A 12,041-nucleotide genomic window follows, 5' to 3' on the forward strand; every position below is an offset into this window, starting at 1 on the left:
CATCTAACTTTCAAGGCTGAGTCATATGAAAGGAAACTTGCTTCTATACTTACAGTTTATAAATGAAAATGAACACCAGAAAATATTTGAGAATACTTATAATAAGTGTTCCTTCAGTGAATGTATTGGTTACCTGTTCTGTGTGTTACATTAATGTGAAATCAGTGACTCTCAAACATAATGTGCTATTGTTCTGTGCTTTCTGTGGGTCAGAGGTGATCAGTCATGTCTTAGGTAGGCCCACAGCTCAGGATTCTGTAGAAGAGCTACAGCCTGCACATTACATTCTTGTCTTGAGGCTTGATTGGTTTCAATCCACTGAGCAGAAGTTGATCCCTTGCAGTTGTAGGACTGGGTGTGGCTTTGTTCTAGTCATCAACTGGATGTTATCCTTGGCTCCTGCAGGCCACCTGAGGCTTATTGGTACTTTAGATTTTACCATTGTGGTGTGCGCCTCATCCTTACATCAAGGAGACTCTATGCTGCTAGCAAATATACTACAAAAAGAGTTTGATGTGGCATTATGGACATAGCACCCCTCTCTTTTCTATATTATGTTCCTAGAAAGCAGTCACACCTGCCTCATAGGGAAGTATTGCTCAAAAGCATGAGCATTATGCAGGGATTTAGAGGACAGGAAACATGCATTTCTTCTCTCCCAAGTGTCTCCAAAGTTATCAATTGTTTAGCAACATGTAAAAGTCCAAACTGTCATTATCTACATCAGTTCATGTACAGAAGAGTTTCCTAGGGCGTGCATAGTTAACTCCTACAACAAAGCTGCTCTCAATGTGTGTACCTGTAAAACTAAAAAGTCAAGTTTTATACTCCAAGCATATACAATATTCAGTGATAGGTTAGGCACAAGATAAAAGCTATCATCAGTTTGATTTTAAAAGGAGATGGGTTGGGCATGGCAGCATGTGTCTATAGTGCTAGCAATGGTGACACAGAATGGATGCAAGTGGAGACTAGCCTGGTCAGATGAGTAAGTTCCCAGGCCAGCTAGCACTACATTATCAATAGCCTTTCTCTAAAGCACAGAGGAGCAAGGGAAAGGCACCAGAAGGGTCTAACTCTTGCCAGATAATTGTTAAGCATTTTTGTTTTGGTTTGAAGACCGGAGCTTAAGTCTCCATAGCTACCTTAGTCACCTCCTCTTTACCTGGTTTTGGCTTCAACTCTGCTTTGAGCCATTATGTTGGCTCCAAGAAGCAGAAGTTAGAAACTTACTTGGTTATTCACCCCTTCCATGTCAGGAGAAGACCCATCTTTCTTTGGAGTCCCCGTAAGCCCCAGAAGGGCTTTGATTGACAAGGTTGGTTTATCCTTACATTAGATTCTGTGACTAAGATGGTATGTACGATTAGTCAACCTTTGACAAGTAACTAGCTCTAGAATTAAGCTTAGGATTGATCTTACTGAAACCAGCTAAACTTTAAAGGCTTACTCTATGCCCGTTAAAATGTTTAATTGTGTAATGAAGAAAATGTTGTGGTACTGTATTATGAAGCAGAGATTTTCAGATCTAGGTTCATGCAACCAGAACACTGTTTATGTGCATTAGTATTCTAGTTTCTGCTGCATCCCCTTCATTCTAACCCCTCCATTCATAAACACCAGTACTCTCATTCATCTCACACATCTGCAAAGTGCAGGTGAAATCCCACCTAGTCCCTAATGGAAACAGTAAGACAAACCAGCTCTACCCAGGATCCCTATTACATAGTCAGCACGGGAAATTGATTTGATGGGAAAAAGCCTCATACTAAACCAGACGGTGAGCTTTAGATATTGACGCTATCAAAACAAGACAACTGCAGCATGACCTCAGAAGGAAGACAGCAGCACTCCACTACACAGCGTGAGATGTGGGGAGAACCAGCAAAGCAAGGAGTGCTCAGAATCCCAGCGAGGCCGGAGACCACTCAGCTACACTGGTAGAGGCTACATTCCCATCAGAAGCTCATCAACGAGTTAGTACGCACATTTATTAGCAAGCTGATCTATGATCTAGGAGTTCAAGGCCAGCCTAGTCTACATAGCAAGTTCTAGATCAAGTCCTGTCTCAAAGAAACCAAAAGATGAGAGAAGAACTGGTTGCTTACCTTACAAAAATCTGTGTGAAGAGGTGGGAAAGCACATGGTTACCTTTTTCATACAAATATGAGTATCTTTGCTATTAAAATACTCCTGGAAAAACCCAACTTATAATTGCCTGGCCGTCAATATCTTTGAAGTCACCAATGGGGAGTGCAGGAGTTTAAATGTCTTGAAGGGAAACACATTCATTGTTTCCCTTTCTATGACTTTTGACCTGGCTAGTTCCTTCTTGTTTGAGTCCATCATTAATTTCACCTCCTTAGAAAGGACCATCCATCCTCTAAATCTGTTCTTTTTTTTTTTTTTTTTCAGTGTCTAAAACTTGTTTTCCTCTTGAAGTATATCTCAATTCATACTTAGCATATGTGCTAGTTTACTCATTTTTGAAAACTTTCTCTGACCACACACACATTGAGCTCCATGATGCAGGGATGACTCCTTGGATATAACATTCCTTAGCACTCATCATGATATCCAGTATGTAGGAACCATTAGTGAATATTTGATACACCCATGGGAAGAATACCAAACTCAGGTAGTTAAGTCCTTCACATTGTTAATAGAGGTTCTACAGGGACTAATTCTTTCTATGATCACATGGGGTGAAAGAAATTGTTTTTATTTTGAAGCTGGTAAAACAAGTATACATAAGTTGGCTGTATTTTTTTATAGCTTCAACGATATGAGTTCTAAATACTATGGATTTTCCCTGGGGCTCTTAGACTTTTCTCATTTTAAAATTATCTTCTATAAATAGAACAGCTCTCACCTGAAAAAATTCAGTGTTGTCAAAAACATAAAATGGCTAGGCGGTGGTGGCACACTCCTTTAATCCCAGCACTCGGGAGGCAGAGGCAGGTGGATCGACATGAGTTCGAGGTTACCCTGGTCTACAAAGTGAGTCTACAACAGCCAAGGCTACACAGAGAAACCCTGTCTCAAAGAAGAAAAAAATATAAAATGAAAATGTTTAATTCCCTTTCAAACCTGTGTTAAATTCAGCACAGATCAATGAAAGATTTTTCAAGACCAAAAGAGAGCTATGTTACATTTAAAAGGCAAGAGACTGCATAAAACTATAGTCTACACTATACTTAATTTTTAAAAACAAATAAACATTTGTTCTGTTGCTAATGTGTTATAATAATGAAGTCTCCTTTATATCCTAAGGCTAAAGCAATGTATGGCACAATAAAACACATTTCATTATTTTTTGTCTGTTTGTTTTATTTTGTATAGTCTTCATATACCAGTAAAAATAAACTCTTTGATAAATAAATATATATAATAAATATTTATAGATTGAAAAATGTATAAATAGGTCCATTCTTCTAAAAGAAAAGTTCCATCTTGGTGTGGCATGTTTTGTAGCTCAAAGTCATCTAGAATTTTGATTTCTTTTTATGTATAATGTTATAACCTTTCTACAAGGTCCTCAGAATTTGTGAGGCAGTAGTTATATCATCTCAATCCACTTCTTCAACATGAAGTATCTATCTTTAAGGTAACCATCCAAGTAAACATTATCCAGAGAGGTGAGGCATCAGCAGCAAGGTTCACATTATCCACAAATTAAACTGATGTCAGCTTCAAGCCAATGTGTCTGAGGAAATACAATCCACTTATGAAGAATGATCTTGCTTTGCTTCAAGTTAATTCCTTATTCCCAATACTCTTCCCAAATACAGTCTTTCAGTGAAATGCAGACGCTGTCATATTCTGAATGTCTTCTTCAGTGTTACTGAACAACAGGAACTGTTGTTCATCAAGTGTACAACAGTAGGTCTTTGTATAATTCTGGAACTCTTTCTGGGTCCACTGGTCTTGGTAAGAAATGGGTAAATTTTTGGTGTCTTTTGGACCTGGCACCATCTCTTGGAGTACCATCTTTGTTAAGTGCTACAAAGTACCGGCGGCCAGTGTCTCCATGTTTATATATGTTAGATGAATAGGTATTATACCAGTTCTCTTCAAATTGCTCCCTGAAGATGCATTCAGAAGTCAATTTATCCTTTTAAAAAAAGAGAAAAGAAAGAAATATAGAATTTTAGAAATGCCTTCAAAACAAGGTCCTTACAACAGTCCCAACTTTGTATTTTATTTCTTTGCTTATAGCTATATTGTTGTCAATTTACATTATAATGTTTTATTTTTATTTTGTTCATACGGAATGCAAAACTTTTTCCCTTTATATCACTTTATTGAGTCAATTAGTTCAAGGAACTTTAAACCAAACATTCCAACTCTTGATTTTATTTTCAAACATGCAATAAATATTTTGAGCTTTACTGTGGTCTATATTAGCCCCACCTCACCATCACTAAACAGGCATGTATTTCATCTTATACCATCAGGAGACAGAAACCAAAGGCATAACCATGAAATCTCTGCTATCAAGTTGTACAGTCAAACTCTTTCTAGAATTTAAATTACTAACTCAAGCTCACCACTTCAAATCAGATACCATCTAATGAATGCATTGTTTAATGATACAGTCCCCATGATTAGCATGTATGTTACTATTAATAATGAGAAAAAGGAAGTAAAAGTCCAGTGATTTCTTATTTTTTCAAAAATTTCTCTTTCTCTTTCCTTCCCCCCTCTGTGTATGTGTGTGTGTGTGTGTGCGTGTGTGTGTGTGCATGTGTGTGTGTGCGTGTGTGTGTGTGTGTGTGTGTGTGTTCCATAGATGAGACCACTATTGTTTACTTATTCTAACACATACCATGAACATTGGGTGCATGTGCTTTCCCAAAATTCTATTAATTGTTTGGTAATTCTATCTTCAGATTAAAATACAATGCATACTTTTTCCAGAACTGACACTCAGTGTTCTGTTTCTGATGGGAACAATTAAAATATAAAGGAAATGGAAAGACTCAGGACAATAAACAAAAAGACCAGGTGAGATTATAGCAATACTGGTTGAAAATTTAAAAAATAATAATGAACAATTATATTATTATCTCAATATGTTTAAATTTAGGATACTGGTTTCTAATGTCTACATATATATTTGGAAATATGTTACATCTATCACATATAATAATGTCTATCAGACATCATTGATAGATATTTTAATTACCTAATCAATAATGGATAATCATTATTTCAAGAATTATAATAATCAAAAAATAATATTACATACCGATCCATAGAGTTCTCCTTTGTCATTCATTCCAAGGTAAAGACCACTGTCCACACCTCTGATACTGACCAGTCCCACTGCCACACTGATGAATTCCAGGATACCTAAATTTATAAACAAAATACAGTTTGAACACATAACTACAGGATTAACAGCAATAAACATCAACACGTTGAAGTAGTAAACAAGTAAATAGAAGCTACTGTTATCACAGGTGAATAGGTAACAAAATAATTCCTGCTCTTCCATGAGTCTCCCAGGTAATTATAACCATTCTCCATGAATTGTTTTTATTTCATTTACAATAATTAGACCAATCTCTTATACTTTATGTTGGTATAACATTATTTTAAAGCTTATAAAGGGTTTCTTCTGGGCTAGAAAGATGGCTCAGCAACTCAGGGCACTTTGAGCATGTGTTAGGATCTTTCATCAACCTGACACAAGTTAGAGTCATCTCAGAGGAGCAAACCTCAATTGAGAAAATGCTCCCAGGTTGGCCTGTGGGCAAAGGCATGGTCATTTTCTTGATTGACAATTGACATGGAAGGGCCCAGGCCACTGTGGGAGCAAGGATCCCTGGTCATGTAGTCCTGGATGCTATAAAGAAGCAAATTTAATAAGCCATAAGAAGCCAGCAAGAAAGCAGCATTGCTTCCTGCAGGCTCCTGCTCTGACTTCAGCAATGATGATGATCTGGGAACTGAAAGATGAAATAAATCCTTTCTTTCCTCCATGTTTCCTTCAGTTTGTGTTTTATAACAGCAGTAGAAAACCTAACTAAGACATTGTTCTTGCAGAAGACCTGGGTTTGGTTCCCAGCACCCAAATGGCAGAGAACTAATCTGACACCCTCTTCTGGCATCTCTGGGTACTGCAACACACACGTGGTACACTGACATATAGGCAGGCAAATCACCCACACAAATATAATAAGATTCTAAAAAAAATAGCTAATAAGTAAATTTTACCTCAACTTTAAAAATATTTGAAAATAAGGAGAGAAGATACTTGTTAGATTGAAAGAAACCGAGCCTTGGAAATATTGACTCCAATGCCTAAGGGGCGTGATCTTTGTAACTAATAAAAATGGTGCTTGAACGTCCACTTTCTGGACACTAATCTCATGGTTCTATGCCACAACATGGTTTATTGAGGAGAGAAAAAAACAGTCATTTCTAGACTTTGTATATTGCAAAATGTGCTATATTCTATTTTATGGTCTATAAGAATAAGTCGTGCAACTCAGAGAAACAGGCAGGCTTTGAAATTCATTATATTTGATAGCCAAATACCAATTTTCTGGATTATTTTGATTTATTAAAAGGTAAACTAATTTGGAAAGCTTTCAACCTTAATACACCAGCAGACTAGTGTTGAAAAGAGATACACTTTCCGTCTGTTTGATGTCCTATTTGGCTGTACACACTAACCTTTGGACTAATGATGCCTTTTCTGGTTTTTTTCCTTAGACTGATGAACATGGGTGCCTATACCTTCTGCACTTGGATCTGCCTTTCTTAATAGCTTTGTGCCTTCATCCTTCACCCTACTGTAAGCTCTACAAATAGTATAAATGTGTACCAGTTAGCCTGGCTCTTGCTCTAAAGTCATTTCATGATTTATTGTACAAGTTCCTGTTTGAACACGGGATACTCCCAAAGCCGAGAGAAAGTTCAGAATCTGACAGTTTGCTGGAATGGAAGGCTCTATTCTACCCAGAGACTAATTCACTCTTTGGGGGAGGGGGTAGAAGCATAAATTCTTATTAAGACAGATGAGATCATTTCAACTACTAGGATTTCAGACTAGCAGACCTCTAGAGCGATCGGGAGTCTTGCAGCACAATACACTACTAAATACCCTGTAAATGGCTTAGAAAAACCAGTGTCCCTAACTGAGAGGCTAGAGCAGGGAAGGTCTACCAGCAGCAGTATTGTGATGGCTGTGGGCTGCGGGGAGTGGGGGAGAGTCACAGCCATTACCAAGCTCCTAAATGGAAGATTCGTGTTAGGAACAAAAACATAAACCTGAGCATAATTGGTATAAATATATATAAATGGAATCTCACTCAGGATATAATTATAAATGTATAATTACTTTAAATTATATTGAATATTCAGTCAAATTAAAAAGTATGTGTGGCTGATGCGCACCCAATGTTCCTACCCCAGGACACACTCCACCTACACATTAAATCTTATCTTAAGATAATGCTTTCTAAAGTATGTAATTAAATAAGTAAAAATGATTACACATGTCTTTAGAATAATTATATCCAATAGTTTTAACTTTATTAAACAACATATAAATCCATATACATAACCAGGCATAAATGATTTTTGCAATGGCTCATGGAACTGATGGGGGAAAAGAATACGTGTGTTTTAGCCATCCTAAAGATTTTAGCCACACTTTTTAATTCTGATCCTTTTTCTCACCAAAGAAATAGTATACCACATAGTAATTTGTAATCGTTTGATTCTTAAATGAGATTTGACAAGTCTTTCTTATTTATAATATGAGGTGGCAACTAAGCTAATTCTCTGCCAAAGAAAAGACGTGAAGAACTTCCCCTAAGAGGTAACCACAGATTTGAGGTAGATTTTCTAATGCCCAGTGTCCCATAAAAAGACTTGGAGGTCCTTTGTCTTTCTGGTATCACTTTCAAAGCCCGCCTTTTCTTAAATCATAATAAACAGGTGAGTCAACCCACAGTGCAACCACATCAGACAAATCTATGGAGAATAAAGGAGAATAAAGAAAAAAGCTTTAAGTGAATATGTTTGATCTCAGACTACACTTTTTTCCTAAAGGAATGATTCTATGTTTACATGTTAGGTAAAGTCCTTTCTTCTATACTGCTGTGCAGAAAACTCTGCTAGAGATTCAGGTAGCTCAGATGGGTTATTACTTTTGACCTCACTGAGAACTCCCTGCTTATGTTCAATTGATATGGCTTTAAATTTTTTAAAATGTGAGTTTTTAATTGGTCAAGTTCAAATTAGCATTGCATTATTTTAGTAGTATTGAGTATCTTAGATAGTTAACCTTAAGGTTTTCTTTTTTCAAAAATTCTTACTTCAATATCACAGAAAGGAGTTGATTTCTTTTGGGTTTTGTTTGGTTTTTTGTTTGTTTGTTTGTTTTGCTTTGTTTTTCTAAAGGGCAATATCACTTAATAACTTATTTACTAAAGCACTAGCAAAAGAGGATGGAGAGGCACACAATGCTGCACACATTAAAACTGACCTTGTCCCTTATCCTCTAGTGGTCAGTTATGATGTCTAGGCCACTCAGAGAACTATACGGTATAAAGAGGCTGTTTCTTTAGGCTCACATAAAAATATGGGTTGTCTTCCTTTCATATAATAGTGAATATTTTGTCTTTCTACTGAGTCTCCCAACCATGCATGACCTAAGCCAAAAAGAATCAAAGTCATATTTCCTAAACAATCACTCAACATATAAGCTTTGCAGGGTATGAGTAAGAATAAGCCACACCCATTCCTAAAGGATCAGATTTCACTACAGCTCAATGAATGTTACCAAGTCTTCCAATAGAATCCGTCTTCTAAGGAGACAGAACACAGTAGAGGAAGAGATAACAACTACATCACAAGGGGCTTAAAGGAAGCATTTCCTTACTCCATTAGCATGAGGCAGAAAAGTTGGATATTGCCTACAGCCTACATTTAACTTCTGGCTGCTTTGTCTGAAAGTCTTACCACATTTGGGGAGATTTTTTGATATGGAGTACAGTCAGTCTTAAAGGAAGAGAACTAGGCCACCTGGTGTCAGCACATTCTTTCGAATCATACTGTCAGCCTCCTCCATTTTAAAAACACTTTTCAAAAGTGACCCCAGGTTGGCCACTAGGTCATGACACTCTTGACTCACAGTCGGTGGGAATTTGGAAGAGATCAGTGGAAGCTGTCAACACGTGGGTTTTTTTAAAAGTCAGTTTCCTAAGCCCTTAAGTGCTGCCAAATGACCACCACATGCTTGTCCTCCCATCTAACGTGCTCCTGAAGTTGAGATTTACACGTCAACAAAGTTTTAATGAGCACTACAAGTGCGAAAAAGAAATGGGAGTGTAAGGATAAGATGAGCACGAGACAAGAAAAAGCGACTCCAAAAAGAGATTCTAGAGAAATTCCATAGTGAAAAGATAAGAGTTGCGTTTGTGATTCCTCATGCTGGTGACAAATAAATGGTAATGTGTATTTTTTTTTTTTTTTTAATATAGAGACACCCTCCAATGACATCACAGGTTAGGTAGGGAAAGTCCCTTGAGCGTGTTGGCAGGTTAGTTGATGAAAAAAAAAAAAATGTAGCCACAAGGGGAAATATCCTGGGATATTAGAAGCAAGCACCTTTAGCAAACTATCTGAATGAACCTATCTTGTCTCTTGTCTGTTGTGCAGGCAAGAAAGGAAAACTAGCACTGTGGCGGGCGGGCGGGGGGGGGGGAGGGGGGGGGGGTTGCACTTGGCTAGTTACCTGGCTGGCTGGGGAGTAATTAAGAGTAGAAACTTTACTGATCTAATCTAGAATTCTCTTCATCCCATTAACCCTTTCTGCTCCCAGGCTTTGCTCTTGTATGCAGAAGCCATGCTCTGTGTTCCCAGCCATATCTTCTTTCGCTTTTCCCATTTCCTCTTACCTAAGGTCAATACCATGATCTCTGCTTTCCAGTTTCGCAATTTCTAAAGCGAATCTTAGCCAGGTGGGCATGCTAGGTCCTTCTCCCCTCTCCCTCCTCCCTCCCTCGCTCCATCTCCCTCACTCTCCACCCCCAAGCAAGAGCAGAAGAACCTCAGCCAAGGGCAGCCCTCTAAGCAGAGCTGTTTAAGAACCGTCCCTTCAGAGAGAGAGACACCGGCTGACTAGCTGCAAAACCGCGGGGGTGGAGGGGATGTTTTAAGAGCCAGAACGCTTCCCGTTATTAATTTTCAAAACGTGAACACAGAACTGCAAGTGTAGAAGGATGAGAAAACGATATAGGGACCTCATAAAATAATAAAAATTGCCTGCGAAGCAAGGAGTACTGGCCAAGGCTGGGAGGCAGGCAGTAGAGAAAAGAGAGCGGCATCACAGCCCAAGGTGAGGGACCCATCCACCTTTCTCCTCCCACACCGCACGCCAGGAGCTGCTCTCCTCCTGGGCAGGACGATTTCTTACAAGCCTGGAGCCCCAAACCACGCATCCAAAGGGTCCAGGGGCTCAGGCAGCACGGCAGCTCAGACCGGTTCCACTAGCATAGAGGTAGGAGGCAAGAATACTTAGGGAGTTGAGGGCGCAGAGGCAGGTTGCTTGTACCTACCGAATAGGCTATGATCCTGCCGGGTGCCCTGCACGCTGCCGTCGGGCAGGATCTGCAGGTGGAAGCCGGTGCGGCAGTAGAGCTGCCTGCGGCGGAGGATGCCGTGCAGGTGCGCCAGTTCCACGGAACCCGGCCCGCCACGGGCGCCCCGCTGCTCCAATGCGCCCCGACGTTCCCCTAGCAGCGGAGGCCGCTCCCCTGCGGGAGGCAGCAGGAAGTGCGACCCCACCTGCTGGCCCAAGCCCTCCAGGCCGCCCAAGAAGGGCCCGACTTCGGTTAATGGAGCCATGGAGGGGCCGGACAGGAAGACTGAAATTCCGGAAAACAAGAGAACCCTCCAATAAAAAGTGTAGCGAGGGTGTCGAGGCGAATGCAGAAAAAGTATAGCCAAATAGGAACAAAAAGTTAAAGCTGGGTTACTCCTGTGAGATCCCTGCAGGGACCGTGCAGTGCACTGTCTTGGAAGCGATCTTCTCTTCCTGGGTAGGTGAGAGCTGGCTGGTGGCTTTGCAGAAACATCTAGAGCTGAGGCTGCTGATTTTGGGGCTGGGGCTAGGGGCTAGGGCTCCAGCTCAGCAAACTGATCAGATCAGAGTCCTGTGTACATACACTCCCGGTATATATGCGGGTCCTCTTGACATATGCTAATCAAGTCCTTTCATGCGCGCCTGGGAGGTTGGTTTTGTTTGAAATCTTAAACCAGCCTCCTCTCAACACGTTTTTTGCTCTTCGGAAGTGACTAAACGGAGCACTTGGGAAACTCATTCCTGCACTTGGCCAAAGTCAATCAGCCAGCAAATTCAGGGAGCCTCAGCCAACACCCCTGGTATTCTAGGTTATCTCTGGGAAGGCCACAGTGTTGTTTAGCCGCTGCTGTACAAGAACCTTTGATGTGAGCTCATTTGCTTTGCTCAGACAGAGAGCTAGGAGAAGGAGCCGGCTTGCTGAATCTAGAAGGGGGAGGGGGGAGTAGAGACCAGGAGATGGGTGGGAGGAGGTAGAGGAGAGTAGAAGAAAATTGGACTCCTTGGGAGCTGCTGGGAGCCTGCAGTTGACAGGTGCAAAGAAAGGCAAGGAGGGAGAAGGAAAAAGGGCGTTACCTGAGGCTTAGACCTGCCCAGACACACATGAAAGGAAAATCAAAGCTTTGACAGTTTAACTCACTAATTTTAAAACACTAATAAAATGTACAAGCATTACTCTTTTCTTTTATCATTTAGATGGGGGATTTTCTTTACATAATCAAGCTTAGGTTGGAAATGCCTTGCCCCATTTCTCAAGTTCTCTTTAATGTTTATCTTAACTCAGCAAATGACATAACCAGGATTGTCTTATATCTATGTGGAACTCATAAATTGTGTGTGGAGGTCCTGGGCTTCTCATTGGAATAATAAAATAGCACACTATAATCATAAATCGAGGGATTAACAGTACATTCAAATGGGCTGGTTCACATTCTTATAA

General features: G+C 39.9%; 1 protein-coding gene across 1 annotated transcript; it reads right to left on the reverse strand.

Annotated features, from left to right (window-relative positions):
* Nucleotides 1-3,868: 3,868 nt before the first annotated feature.
* Nucleotides 3,869-11,122, reverse strand: Fgf20 (fibroblast growth factor 20). Its single transcript, XM_051169931.1, has 3 exons — nucleotides 10,578-11,122; nucleotides 5,252-5,355; nucleotides 3,869-4,114 (listed from the first exon to the last, which is right to left on the reverse strand). Exons 1-3 carry the CDS (start codon nucleotides 10,864-10,866, stop codon nucleotides 3,869-3,871), a joined length of 639 nt encoding a protein of 212 aa, XP_051025888.1. The 5' UTR covers nucleotides 10,867-11,122.
* Nucleotides 11,123-12,041: the final 919 nt, after the last annotated feature.

The sequence above is a fragment of the Acomys russatus genome, chromosome 27, assembly GCF_903995435.1.
Source record: "Acomys russatus chromosome 27, mAcoRus1.1, whole genome shotgun sequence".
NCBI lineage: Eukaryota > Metazoa > Chordata > Mammalia > Rodentia > Muridae > Acomys > Acomys russatus.